This window comes from Eurosta solidaginis, chromosome 4 (assembly GCF_040869045.1).
Source record: "Eurosta solidaginis isolate ZX-2024a chromosome 4, ASM4086904v1, whole genome shotgun sequence".
NCBI classification, from domain to species: Eukaryota; Metazoa; Arthropoda; class Insecta; order Diptera; family Tephritidae; genus Eurosta; species Eurosta solidaginis.
The window spans coordinates 83,706,366-83,721,692 of record NC_090322.1 but is presented as its reverse complement, the minus strand read 5'-3'; the positions used below and the strand labels follow the sequence as shown (position 1 = coordinate 83,721,692).

General features: G+C 40.5%; 1 protein-coding gene across 2 annotated transcripts in view; it reads left to right on the top strand.

Moving 5' to 3' along the window:
• LOC137250019 (asparagine synthetase domain-containing protein CG17486) overlaps nt 1-6,758 on the top strand; it is a 485,148-nt gene extending 478,390 nt beyond the window's left edge. The window contains exon 5 of one of the 2 annotated variants that reach the window (XM_067782218.1): nt 6,474-6,758. In XM_067782218.1, the coding sequence (XP_067638319.1) occupies nt 6,474-6,503 (30 nt within the window). In that variant the 3' untranslated portion in view covers nt 6,504-6,758. Of the gene's footprint in view, nt 1-2,467; nt 2,948-6,473 lie in introns of those variants that run through there. The other variant, XM_067782217.1, reaches the window with a different exon arrangement.
• The last annotated feature ends 8,569 nt before the right edge of the window (nt 6,759-15,327 follow it).

Below are 15,327 nucleotides of genomic sequence, written 5' to 3'. Positions count from 1 at the left end.
AATCTAAAATATTGTGAGACACCAAGGCGGCATCTGCCGCTCCCCTAATCTTGCATCTTATGTGCCTTAAAATTGCCCTATATATTGGCTTTTGCCGAACGGGCTTATAATCACTTAAAACCTGCTCTACACTATAGATCCAGGAGGTATAGTGCTCCCGAGATCCATCAAACACTTGAAGTTCTTTCACACAATCTGGTAACCTTGCTATTTCTTTGATGTCCTCCTCCGTCTGAGGAGTCACAAGAGGCTCTTCTACTGGTGTTGCCTCACTATCGACAGATTGCCGATGAACCTCTTCTACCCTACTTTCTAGTCTCTCTAGGGTTTGGCTAAGTCCTTGTATGGACTCGTCAGCGTTCGTCGATTCTACGCTTTTGAGGCGTTCCTCGAATCTCCTCAGCTGAGCGCGGATGGCGTTCATGGCGCCATTCATTTCAGTCAGCGACTTCTTCATTTCGTCGGCGTTCATGATTAGGTATGCTGAAAAGATAAGAACTGTAAGAAAATATACGTGTGACCTACACAATCCAATGTCTCATTTGAGGATTCTTGTCGCGTTTAGATTGGAGAATTTTCAATTTTCTCTCTTCCTCTTTCACTTTTCCCTGTTAGATTGGGGAATTTTCAATTTTCTCTATTTTTCTTGCACTTTTCACTGTTAGGTTGGAGAATTTTCAATTTTCTCTCTTTCTCTTTCACTTTTCCCTGTTAGATTGGGGAATTTTCAATTTTCTCTATTTTCCTTGCACTTTTCACTGTTAGATTGGAGAATTTTCAAATTTTTTTTTTTTTGGTGCGCTTTCCACTTAACACACGCGACGCGAACCCTGTACTCCGAAGCTCGGGCGCCAGTTATCTCCCGTCTCGTGGGAGATGTAAAAAAATTAAAGGTGCGGAGGAACTAACTGTCCTCCGATACTTGTGAAATGAAAGAAAGAACGATTTCAGATTAACGTCACAACTTATTTATTCGTGCCACTTGCACGCTAATTAACTACTGCGCTAAACATACGTTGTAACTTACTTAAATAACTTCTTCGATTAACTAAAATGTTTACATTGCAGTTCCCATGCTTTACCCAGAACTGCTCGCTTGTGTAAACAGGAAATGCTTAGCGTGCGATTCCCATAACTAATGTAAGGTGACCTGATCGATGGTTGCGCGTGTGCCGCGTCAGCGACTTTATTCTGTTGAACTAAATAAGTGACATGCTTAGCAACGTGATCGTAGGGTGTGCCGTATTATGGTACCTATGCGTGTAACTTCAATACACTTTTGTTAATCTTAAAATGTTTACAATGCAAGTTTTACTAACAATACAAAAACAAAAAAAGAAAAAACAGTCTAATTCGCTCTTACATGTCCATGATTGGTTGCACCTTAATATTCTTATACACTTACGGTAAAAAAGCCGTAAAATGTTTTCCCTGTTAGTGCATTGTCGATGGGATTGTCAAAAGGAGATGGCAAACTCAAAATGAAACCAACACATTGACAACATTTTCTTAATATACACAAAAACTGCTATGTTTTATGTTTTCATTTCATTTTATTAGCCTAATACCAATAAAGAGATTTTGACAATTTGAACAGACATTATAGTTGAACCATGGTACACTCTAATCTTTTTTGGCTGTTTTCACAGCGATTATGGTAGGCAACAGGTTACCAACTCTTTATGTCTAAATTTAAGCACGCTAACTTAAGCAGCTTTTTTTTGAATGAAAAGCAACCAACTGCGCAACTTAATTAACTGTAACTGTTTAAATTTGCAGCTCTTTTTGCTCTCTCTCCCTTTCTCTTTTTTTTTTTGTGTGACTAAAAATGTTTAATTCAAAGACTTATGCTGCAAACGGTGGAAAATAATTAATTTATTATTATTTTTTTTTCATAAGCCAAAAACAATAAGGTATAATCGAAACAGCTGTCGCCTTGTCCGTCCTGATATCACGTTGTTTAAATTTTTCCCAAATTATTAAATAAATTATAAAATTAAAAAAAATTGCTTGAAATAAATGTTTTCATACATTTAAAGCAATACGGGAAATCGCCGATTAACTCATAAAAACAGACAACATTTGGTTAATTCGTTGTAGTTCTATAAATAGAACAAAAACAGCAACAATACCGAGTTTCTCTGAAATAGCCTTACCAACATGCATATCTTCAACACATAATTACATACGAAGTATGTGGCGTGAAGAAGATTAATATATGCAAAAGAAGGCAATTGGGAAAAACTTTACAACAACTAAGGCATGACGTAGCTGAATGCGTTTGTAACAATTTCAACTATCGTAGGAGTGCGGGTTCGAATCCCACTCCCGGTAGAAAAGGCTTTTAAGAGATTTACAAGGTATAATCGAAACAGCTGTCGCCTTGTCCGTCCTGATGTCACGTTGTTTAATTTTTCCCAAATTATTAAATAAATTATAAAATTAAAAAAAATTGCTTGTGTTTCAGGGGGTGTGGTTAATGCACAATTTACCTGCTTTTCCTGGCGGGATGTAGCTGTGTTTATGTTATGATGATGATGGTGGTACCTGGCTGATGATGGTGCTGATTTGATGGGTTATGGTGGCACCGTTTCACACTGGTGGAATAGTCGTTGTTGTTGTTGTAGCAGAGATTTGAAGTGATCTGGTCAAGCCTAGCTTTCTGGCGCTTGTACTTCGGAAACAAATTGCTCTGGACAAGCCTGGTTTTAAACTCCAATTTATAAAGAGACACTCAACTTTAAAATTTCACAATTTTAATTATAAATTGACACAACTTCAAAATTTACTTATAAATTGAATATAATTAAAAGGTACAAATTTGTGTCACACTCGAGAGGGTAAAGAATTTCGAATAATTAATATAAAGCAAATATCAAAACAAAACATTTGTATATGTATGTACACACAAACCCGATCTGTCAACTCACGGATAGGGTTGCCAGAGCGGCGAAGTGTGAACTGTTATACTATAATAGATATAACTATATAGATATAATTCATGGATTTAACGTAATTCATGAGTCTTAAATATAATTGCTATACATCAAATGGTAATGTATAAAAAGGTTCAATGTACATATTTATATATATATGTAAGTTAGTTACAGTAGTTATAAATAAGGTACATATATTGCACATTAATTAGGGAATTAAACAAATTGTTTTCATTAATTCGTGAATATCAGATTGTATTAATCTACCGAAAAACAAAACAGGATGCAATTTGTGCGCTTAAAAAATTGTAAATGTGCGGGAACAGTATGTACCAGACAAACCAGCTTTTCGCGCACAACTTTTAAACGGGTGAAAAAAGTTAATTTCCGCTTTCGCATTCTTAATCTCGACGTAAATATGCGTCTTTTGATACCTCACTAAACTGCATAATTACCTAATAGAGATATCTTACAACAACCTTTTATATCAGAAATTATTGTATGGACCTTTTTTCAGGAGACCTAGAAACTAAGTTATAGAGATGCACCCATGGCCTTATCGATGCTACAAATAAGCCTAATACGTCAGAGTACTTCTCAAAAAACACAAAAGTTCAATGCATTTATTAGTTTTGAACATGGTGTACGCTAAATAGCGCATCTTTGGAGCATATATCTGTTGTAAATGATCTAGGCGTTCTTTTTGATCCAAAACTGACTTTTAATACGCATATTTCATCAATGGTAAGCAAAGCAACGGATATACTCGGTTTCGTGAAGCGATGGGCTAAGGAGTTTAATGATCCGTATCTAACTAGGACCCTCTACACATCGTTGGTACGACCAATTTTAGAGTATTGTTCGTGTGTCTGGTGCCAGGATATCAAAACTTTATAAAGCGTATTGAGTCGGTACAGAAGCAATTCATTATATTTGCATTACGTGGTCTTAATTGAGATTGACTCCTCTGATCCTGTTAGTCGACTAAATTTTGCTGTTCCTGATAGAACGTCCGGGCACTTTGTGCCTTTTCATTTAGCACTTTGTCGGCCAAATTTTGCCAAAAATGATCAACTGCGTAACTGGTGTTCGCACTACAACAACTTGTATAACTGCATCAACTTTGAGTGTTCGTTTACCGCGTTGCATAATTCAATACTCTCACGCCTGGCCTGCTATTTCGTACTTTCTTTCATATGTACGGTTGAATTTAATACATACATTTAGTAATCGACCGCTTTGCGCCTGTCTCGACTTTAATCCAAATAAAATAAATAAATATATGTTAATTGTTTTTTATACGTACAAATTGAATAACATGTAATAAAAGTCAGGTTGTTTAGTAGCTACGAATGGCATTCAAAGTGCTATAACTTAAAAACCCGGATGTCAAATAACCGAGTTACAATAAAAAAGACAATTTGGGCTATGTTTCGAAGGATCAAAACAAATTTGTTGAAACCCTCTCAAAATAAACTTCAAATTTAGGGGGGGCGGACTTTCACAACTTGTTTGTTTGTATGGGGGCCAACCCGGTCTGCTGTATACAAAAAAGAAAGCAAAATGTTTTTTGTTGAAAAGATTTTTTGGTATATCGAATGACGTCTAGATGCACTTTGGTGGAAATGCATTCAAAAAATTGTCGTCTCTTCGAATTCATGAGTTATGGGAATAGTTTTTTGGAAAGCATTCCCCAATCGTACTCAAAAGAGAATCGAAGGTGCAAGCTTGTCACTGTTAAATTTGCTCCATTACCACCGTGTATGTAGAACAAACAAATTTAATATTAAAGCTAAAACTTTTCGCCATGCTCAAGTTTAGAGCAATTTTTTTTTACAAAATTTAGCCTTTTTTCAATTATATTTCGCGACTGCATAAAAGTTTACGTTTGAAATATTCACAATTATCTTTTACCATTTTGGTATATTTTTAATTTATTAGAAACAAATGTCGTGAAATATACTTTAAGCCGTTCATTGTTCACACTTTTTTTGCAACCCTGCAAATCCTGTAGATAAAATAGCAGGCAGTTTCGCACAAGTTTAATGACTTCCTCCGAATTGGAGCTAGTCTGATGGAGAGCGGAACAGTTGTACCAAAAGCGAATAAGTCTAAATAAATCAAAGACAGGGATTATCTCAGAATCACCATATCTTACGAAATCACAATGTAAAAGTGACAGAATTATAACTGGTGCCGTCTCTTAATGCGACAATTTGAAATGCCAAGTTGCGTTTGAAAATTTTGAAAGCCATATGCATTCAGAGTGCAGAAGTTTGTATAAAATAATTCATTATCATTAATTTGATAATTCTTTATTACGGAACCGGGATTCCTAAAATTTTTTCGTAATTTCCGATTATCATAGAAAAAAATTTATATTGAAATCTAGTTATTGAATTGCCGATTAACAGTTAAATGAAATTAATACATTCCCGTTAAATGTGAACTTGACTTAGATCATGAGGTCAAAAATTAAAAGATCTCTAGTTTTATTTATATATGGAACTGTGAAAAAGTTTAATATCTCCTTTTCCACCATCATACATCCATATAATATGTTCCAGTTAGATTAATGTTTTGGGAGCTTTTAGATGAGAAATGAGCACAATATAGAGTAGCATTGTGAGTGATATGTTTCAAAATACATCAATAAAGAATTATATTATTTTTTCTTAATTTTTGTGTAATATTAAATCTTATTTAGTTTCCTATTGATGCAAACAATTTTCAAAACTGCTCAAAAATAGCACAACTAGAGGAAGTTTGGTAAATTGTTATAGCTGCACTTGGGAAAGAATCGAGGTATCAAGATAAAGTATCGATACTTTACTCAATACGTGGTAAAAGCTTTGAAAGCTACGAAATACTCGAAATTTTTTTACAATAGTATCGATACTACTCAGTACACGTATCGTTCTCTTTAAAATTGACATAGTTTCATTTAAAAATATAGTTTCGGTTTTACGAAGGCCATTGAAATCAATGTTTCAAATACAAGTCCGCAAATTTTGGCCTAAAGTTTGAAAAATTGTCAACTCAGACAGCTTATGATTTCGAAGGCGTAATCTTAAGTATTTCTTAGGTGATTAGCTTGGTATCGTATCGTTCGGTGGCATGGCACGATCATTCGTCAGGCAGTCCTCCTAGCTATACCCAGAGCATCTAGGAAAGTGATGTCGACGAAGGCAAGAAGGGCGAGTAGCTTATGGTCTTGTCTCACGTGAATGCTTGTGTGTAAAAAGGCTAAAAGGCGCGGTGGCTATCGTGATTGCTGTTGTTTGAAATTCGATGCTAAGTACAAGTATTTTTTACTTCGGCAGATGCAGCAGTAATCTCTAGGCCCGGGGTTAGGTTCGACGCCTTTCTAGAGCAAGTGAGTGAAGGACTGTCCCTCCGCAAGGAGCTTCTCCTTGGATGAGATACATAAATAAATAAAGTGATCGGCGTAAGCCTCATATATGATTAGTATGATTAATCCCAACCTGTTTATTCTTGTAATTTTCTTTTTTATGCGCATTTCATATATATTTTCAGGTTGTTGTAGTCGGAACTGGCGCTGATTAGCTTTTCGAAGGATACATGCGCCATAGAAATGCGTTTCGTCGCTACGAAGGGAATGAAACTGAGAAAATTGCAAACCTTCAAAAAGAGTTGACAAAGGACTGGAGTCGGATTTCTACTCGTAACTTAAGTAAAGACGACAATGGTAAAACATTAAGAGCACCATTTATTGAAGAGAACCTTGTTCATTTTGTACGTTCCTTTTCACCGTCACAGCTTTGTTGCTTTCTATTGAGAGAAGGAATTGGTGATAAACTCTTTCTGCGGTTATATGGTTACCATATAGGTTTAAAAGAACCTTATAAATAAAAGTGTTAACTTTAGATTTTTTGAAAAAAAAAAGAAATATGCCTTAATTAAACGTAAAGTTGTTGGATTTCTTTCACCGAAATTAGGTATTTGCAGCTTCTTCAAAAATCAATACACTTTTGTTAATCTTAAATTGTTTACAATGCAAGTTTTACTAACAATACAAAAACAAACAAAAAAACAGTCTAATTCGCTCTTACATGCCCATGATTGGGTGCACCTTAATGTTCATATACACTTAAAGTAAAAAAGCCGTAAAATGTTTTCCATGTTAGTGCGTTTCTACAGTAACTACACTCCATGGCTCAGTTATATGGTTGGATCATCTCATCAGCTGATTTTATTTTTATCATTGCATTGTCGATGGGATTGTTAAAAGGAGATGGCAAACTCAAAATGAAACCAACACATTGACAACATTTTCTTACCATACACAAAAACTGCTATGTTTTATGTTTTCATTTCATTTTATTAGCCTAATACCAATACAGAGATTTTGACAATTTGAACAGACATTATAGTTGAACCATGCTACACTCTAAACTTTTTTGGCTGTTTTAACAGCGATTATGGTAGCCAACAGGTTACCAACTCTTTATATCTAAATTTAAGCACGCTAACTTAAGCAGCTTTTTTTTGACTGAAAAGCAACCAACTGCGCAACTTAATTGCAAAAGAAGGCAATTGGGAAAAATTTTACAACAACTAAGGCATGACGTAGCTGAATGCGTTTGTAACAATTTCAACTATCGTAGGAGTGCGGGTTGGAATCCCACTCCCGGTAGAAAAGGCTTTGAAGAGATTTACAAGGTATAATCGAAACAGCTGTCGCCTTGTCCGTCCTGATGTCACGTTGTTTAAATTTTTCCAAATTATTAAATAAATTATAAAATTAAAAAAATTGCTTGTGTTTCAGGGGGTGTGGTTAATGCACAATTTACCTGCTTTTCCTGGCGGGATGTAGCTGTGGTGATGTTGTGGTGATGATGGTGGTACCTTGCTGATGATGGTGCTGATTTGATGGGTTATGGTGGCACCGTTTCACACTGGTTGAATAGTCGTTGTTGTTGTTGTAGCAGAGATTTGAAGTCAAGCCTTGCTTTCTGGCGCTTGTACTTCGGAAACAAATTGCTCTGGCCAAGCCTGGCTTTAGACTCCAATTTATAAAGAGACACTCAACTTTACACACTCGAGAGGGTAAATAATTTCGAATAATTAATATAAAGCAAATGTCAAAACAAAACATATGTATATGTATGTACACACAAACCTGATCTGTCAACTCACGGATAGGGTTGCCAGAGCGGCGAAGTGTGAACTGTTATACTATAATAGATATAACTATATAGATATAATTCATGGATTTAACGTAATTCATGAGTTAAATATAATAGCTATACATCAAATGGTAATGTATAAAAAGGTTCAAGGTACATATTTATATATATATGTAACTTAGTTACAGTAACTCCCTGGCAAAGCAACATCAAAATTTTAGAAATAAGATTTTTCAATTAGAAGAAAATTTTTCTAAGCGGGGTCGCCCCTCGGCAGTGTCTGGCAAGCGCTCCGATTGTATTTCTGCCATGAAAAGCTCTCAGTGAAAACTCATCTGCCTTGCAGATGCCGTTCGGAGTCGGCATAAAACATGTAGGTCCCGTCCGGCCAATTTGTAGGGAAAAATCAAGAGGAGCACGACGCAAATTGGAAGAGAAGCTCGGCCTTAGATCTCTTCGGAGGTTATCGCGCCTTACATTTATTAGTTACAGTAGTTATAAATAAGGTACATGTTAAAATTCAATGTAAAAAAATGCAGGTAAAATTCAAGTTTTGCTTTTTAATTAGAATATGTTGATGCAGTTGGCTGTTGGTGACTAGTCCCTCAGCCATCGTCCCTGCCCTAGGCGCGTTCAGCAGCTAGAGCCTCCTGGAGTTCCTTAAGGGTCCGCAACGCATCTCGCACGAGGATTTCTGACACTTTTTCTCTAGCGTTGGCGGTCTGCAGCTCTTGTGCGGTGCATCGAATGGTGCGTCGGGCAATGCTAGGTGCTGCTGAGGGAATGTTGTTTCCTGAGCGAGAACGGTGGCGGCAGGGGGTGCCGGTACGGCTGAACGACCAGGCCGGGATGCCTGGGCGGCGCGTGCGGATGCCGGAGTTGTTACGGCGGATCTGCCAGGCCGGGGTGCCTGGATGGCGCGTTGGGCGCTTGCGGAGCGTCCCGCCGATGAAATATCGCGCTCGCTGGTGACGTGGGATAATGCCAAGTAATTTAGGCAGAACTTATGGGGTCGTGCAAGTATTCATCTCTGGGGTCGTTTCATTTTTTTGAATATGACGCAGTTCCAAAGAGCGTGTTGATGGGTGCATATGCGGCACCGTCGGTAATCAGTTAATAGCGTCGAGCTGCGTGATTCATTGGCGCGGTTGGGAGCAAAGATCTCCGACCGCACTGTTCTTCGTGACGACGATTGATTTGCACGATCCATAGCGATCTGTAATTACAGTTGTAAAAGTATTTTAGTGGAGAGAAATACTGATACAGGGGGTTTCAGCTGGCATTATGTTGCGAAATACGACATATTAGTGACGGTGGTGTAGTAAGAGTGGGCAGAGGTGGTTTGAGAGTAGCTACGAATTCTCCGGGTTTGCCCGAGATGGTGGGCTTTCAGTCCGAGGAAGAAAACATAGCTTAACAAGTGGTCGTGTGGATGTCTTTTTTCTATACGTCCAAGGCGCCACTCAGTCGGGGGAAGTGAGTCGTCGCGAATGCAGACACACTCACCCCTCCTTGGGTTCGGGTTGTGGATTTTTCCACTTCTGCCTTTTCTGGAGATCCGTTAGGTAGTCTTACTTCCACCTTTTCCTGAATTGATGATGTAAGCCTTTTACCTTGTGCCATTGGTTTATAAGAGATAAATCTGCATGATCCACTTCAGGGATAGCGAGGAGGGGGCTACCTATGAGAAAGTGGCCGGGGGTCAGCGCGGTAAACTCGGTGGGGTCTTGGGATAAAGGTGAGATAGGACGAGAGTTCAATACGGCTTCTATTCTTAACAAGAGGGTGGTAAATTCTTCAAATCTGAACTTGTGGGGTCCTGCACTCCTTTTGAAGTGCAGTTTTAAACTCTTCACTGCAGACTCCCACAAGCCGCCCATGTGGGGAGCTCCGGGCCGAATGAATTCCCAATTGATGCCCTGAGGAGAGTATTTCGCGATTACTTCTTGAGAGGCAGTTTTCAGGAAGTCAACGAACTCCTTTTCGGTCGCAAGATATCCACGACGTCCGACGAAGCGGGCAAATGCTGCGAGAAAGGCATTGGTTGTTAAGTCCGAGCACAGCTCAAGGTGGATAGCTTTTGTCACGAAACAGACAAAAACGGCCACGTAGGCTTTCAGTAAGGTGTGAGGCCTTACCAAGGAGGCTTTTATTTGAAAAGGCCCCGCAAAGTCGACACCGGTAGTGGTAAAAGGCGGAGCGTATGTGCATCGTTCCGGGGGCAAAGCCGCCATGATTTGCGATCGCATATGCTGTTTGTGGAGGGTACAAGTTTTGCACTGATGTATGCATCTCTTTATGAGGGGTTTGAGTCGTGGAATATAGAGATCCTGTCTGAGGCATTGCTGCATGAGACGTATTTCGGCGTGAAGAAGAAGTTCATGGAGGTACTGTATATAGAGGACAGCGAATCTTGATTTTTCAGGGATAATAACGGGATGTTTTTCGTTGTACGTCAACGTCGAATGAACTAATCTACCATGAACCCTAAGGAGCCCGTTTTCATCGAAGTATGGGTTGAGGGTTGGTAGAGAGCTTCTTTTATCAATGGGTTTTGCATTTTCCAAGCATGCTCTTTCGCGAGGAAAATATCGATCCAATACATCGGGGTCATCTTCAGCTGAGTGTAGTGCTTTCATTCGGCGCATTTCAGGCTTCCAGCTTCGCTGCCAAGTCCATGGGTTTGCATCCTCTTTTGCCCCTATCGGCTGGATTGTCGCGACTGCCTACATGCTTCCAGGAGGCGCTTCCGACGAGATCCAGAATTTCAGCTATTCGATTGGATACGAAAGTTTTTCAAGCGTGGGGAGGCTTTTCGAGCCATGCTTAAACAATTTCCGAGTTAGACCACATGTAAAGATTTTTAAGAGAGAGTTCGAGATGGGATTGTACGACGGCGATTAGTCGGGCAAGGAGTAGAGCTGCACATAATTCTAGTTTTGGAAACCTGGTAGTGCGAAGAGGGGCAACCTTGCCTTTCGCGACTAGAAGGTGGGACGACGTAGTAGCGCAATATGCCTTTTCTGACGCATCGCAGAAACCATGCAGTTGAACCTGATGGTTCGGGATGTAGTCAACCCATCGAGGTATCTTTATATCTGAGATGTTGGGTCAATTTTTTGCAAACTGCGTCCCTTTAATGAAGCGGAGGGGCCTCACTGGTTCGTCCCAGCCAGCTCCGTCTATCCATAACTCTTGGAGTAAAATCTTGGCCTGAATCATAATCGGCGTAAGCCACCCTGCTGGGTCAAAAAGTTTTGCGACGGAGGAGAGAATTTGTCGCTTTGTACTACCGGACGAGAGGGGTATTGAGTCCACTGTATACGAAAACGTGTCGGTCAGGGCGTTCCACTGTATGCAGAGAGTTTTGGTGTTGCTTGCTTTCTCGAATTCCAAAAGATTGGTGTCTAGCAAGTCCTCTTCTTTGATGTTTTTTATAATACTGGGGTGATTGGCCGTTATTTTCCGTAATGGAAATCCTACTGACGCTAACACTTGGATGACTTGGGAGAGAGATTTTTCAGCCGAGAGAATTTCATGGCTGCCAGAGAGAATTTCATCTACATGTTTTTCATTCGTCAAGAGAGGGGTGGCTTTCGGAAAGGTTTATTCCACATCTTTGGCTAGTTGGTGAATTGTGCGTATGGCGAGGTAGGGGGCACAGTTTACGCCAAAGGTGACTCTTTTAAGCCGGTATTCCTTTATGGGATCGCGTGGAGATGACCGAAAGACGATCCGCTGATAGTCTCTGTCGTCCTCATGCATGAGAATTGACAGTACATTTTCTCTATGTCTCCGTTGAAAACAAATTTTTATGTACGCCATTTGAGAATCAGAAGCATAAGATCGGGTTGGAGGGTAGGGCCGGTATAAAGAACGTCGTTAAGCGCATGTCCAGATGCCGACTTCGTTGAGGCGTTAAACACGACCCGCACCTTTGATATCTTTTTCTCGGGCTTAATAACTGCGTGATGGGGAAGATAAAATGAGACGCATTTACCTCCGTCAAATTTTTCATAAGAGCCGGTTTCCTCCATATGATCGAGGGTGAGGTATTCTTCTAAGACACTATCATATTGAGTCTTTAGATCCCCTTTCTTCTGCAGGTTTCTCTCCATTCCAAGAAACTGGCTCAGAGCTGAAGACCGAGAGTGGGATAGTGAGATTGACTCTGGGAAGCTGGGTTTAAATGGCAGCCTTACGATGTAACGACCGTTGTCATCGCGTGAGGTTGTGGCTGCGTAGAAATTTTCGCAAAACTCGTCTTCCCAGAATTGCAATAGAGAGTTAAGATCTTCGTTTGTCACTTCTGACACTTGTATGCAGAAGGAGTTTGCCATCACAGGGGCTCTACAGCTCAGAATCCATCCAAAAGTGGTTTTATGCGCTAGAAGATGGGGGGAAAGTTTCTCAACGCCATTTTGGATGATTTGCGGTATTACATCACTGCATAGGACGAGATCTATTTGCGAAGGGGAGTGACAGTTCGAGTCTGCAAGGTTGAGGTGTGCCCATTTTGCTTGGAGCTCGCTAGTGAGCTTAAGCGAGGGGAGCATTTTTGTTAGCCGGGGTAATACTATTGCCCCTGCACTTATTCTGGTTTTAAAATCGGGGATACCAAAGTCAGAGGACACAATTTGTTTGAGGTCTGAACTACCTTGCCGCCCATCCCTGATATTTCAAATCTAGAGGGTTTGAAAGGGATTTTGAGTCTATCTTGGGTTCTGGTAGAGATAAAGGTTCGTTCAGATCCCTGATCTACAAGAGCTCTGAGTCTGAAAATTTCTCCTTTATGCTCTACGGGTACGATAGCCGTGGGTAAACTTATTTCACAACCGTGTTTCTGCGAGCATGAAGGGATTTCATCCAGGGGATTCGCTTTATCGGGAGTATTACCGGGTGAGACTGTGGAATTCGTGGTCGTGGTTTGTGAGACTGTCTTTTGCAATCGGGAGGGTTGTCTTTTCGGCACTTGAGACTTGTCTTGGTGAAGAACTGAGTTGTGCCGATCTTGACATTGATTGCATGTTTGGGTACTGGAACAGTCTTTCAATACGTGTCACTGAGAGAGGCAATTGAAACACATATTGTGTTTTCTCAGAACCCTTCTGCAATCAGAGGTCTACAGCTTCTTAAATTTGAAGCAACTTATAAGGGGGTGAGATGAGGCTTTCCACATAGCGCACTTGTATATCGTCCGCTGCTCTGTCATATGAGACGGTGTGGGAGGTCGATCTCTTTTGAAAGGGATGCGACTGCTGGGGTTTAAATAATGGCCTAGCTTGGGAGTGGCTTTAAATTTATTTGGTCGCCATTGATCGACTCGCTCTACGACTTCATATCGAGTTGTGGGGAACTGGTCAATTTGGGCCAGCTATGAAGTTCTCTTCTTGTAGTCAGGGACTGCTCCCATAAAGCGACTGTATTTTCCGGGAGTTAAGAGGTAACGAGGTATATTAATATTGGATCACAATTCTCTGTGAACACCTGTTGCGTGGCGCAATTATTGACTGAGGATTGCAATTTTGGATGTCTTCACTGTTTTCCGTAGTGATAGTTTTTAAATTCATCAGGGCCCGTATTTGGTTATCTACGAGAACTCGTCTGTTCTCGTATCGGGACTTTAGGGCTTCCCACGCTAAGGCGAAGTTGGCGTCAGTCAAGGGGAATTTATTGACTATTTGAGCTGCCTTTCCTTGGGCTTTGTATCTGAGGTGGTACAATTTTTGTGCTTGGGAGAGTTTGGGGTGGTTTATGTAGACCGCTGTTCAGCAATGGTCCCGGTTGGTTAGTTTCAGTTTAGCAATGATCCGGGCTTTATTTTATGTGCCCCAACTGCTCAAGCAAAATGGCTCGGTTAGTTTGGTTTCAGCAATGATCCCGGTTGGTTAGTTTGGCTTTAGCAATGAGCACGGTCGGTCAGTTTCAGTGTAGCAATGTTCCCAGCTACGTGCTTTATTTTATGGGCGCCTATTACTCAAGCAAAAGGGCTCGGTTAGTTTGGTTTCAGCAATGATCCCGGTTGGTAAGTTTTGATTTGGCAATGAGCCCGGTCGGTCAGTTTCAGTGTAGCAATGTTCCAACCTACGTTATTTTATGGGCGCCTATTGCTCAAGGTAAGGGCTCGGTTCATTTGGTTTCAGCAATGATCCCGGTTGGTTAGTTAGGTTTTAGCAATGAGCCCGGTCGTTCAGTTTCAGTGTAGCAATGTTCCAGATACGTGCTTTATTTTATGGGCGCCTATTTCTCAAGCAAAATGGCTCGGTTAGTTTGGTTTCAGCGATGCCCCGGTTGGTTAGTTTGGCTTTAGCAATGAGCCCGGTCGTTCAGTTTCAGTGTAGCAATGTTCTTAATTTTATGGGCGCCTATTACTCAAGCAACAGGGCTCAGTTAGTTTGGTTTCAGCAACGATCCTGGTTGGTTAGTTTCAGATTAGCAATGTTACCAACGACGTGCTTTATTTTATGGGCGCCTATTCCTCGGTTAGTTTCGTTTTAGCAATGATTCCGGTTTGTTAGTTTGGCTTTAGCAATGAGCCAGGTCGGTCAGTTTCAATGTAGCAATGTTACCAGCTACGTGCTTTATTTTATGGGCGCCTATTCCTCAAGCAAAGGGGCTCGGTTAGTTTGGTTTCAGCAATGATCCCGGTTGGTTAGTTTCAGCTTAGCAATGTTACCAACGACGTGCTTTATTTTATGGGCGCCTATTCCTCGGTTAGTTTCGTTTTAGCAATGATCCCGGTTTGTTAGTTTGGCTTTAGCAATGAGCCAGGTCAGTCGGTTTCAGTGTAGCAATGTACCTAGCTACGTTATTTTATGGGCGCCTATTACTCAAGCAAAATTGCTCGGTTAGTTTGGTTTCAGCAATGATACCGTTGGTTAGTTTGGCTTTAGCAATGAGCCCGGTCGGCCAGTTTCAGTGTATCAATGTTCCAAAGCTACGTGCTTAATTTTATGGGCGCCTATTACTCAAGCAAAAGGGCTCAGTTAGTTTGGTTTCAGCAACGATCCTGGTTGGTTAGTTTCAGCTTAGCAATGTTACCAACGACGTGCTTTATTTTATGGGCGCCTATTCCTCGGTTAGTTTCGTTTTAGCAATGATCCCGGTTTGTTAGTTTGGCTTTAGCAATGAGCCAGGTCGGTCAGTTTCAATGTAGCAATGTTACCAGCTACGTGCTTTATTTTATGGGCGCCTATTCCTCAAGCAAAGGGGCTCGGTTAGTTTGGTTTCAGCAATGATCC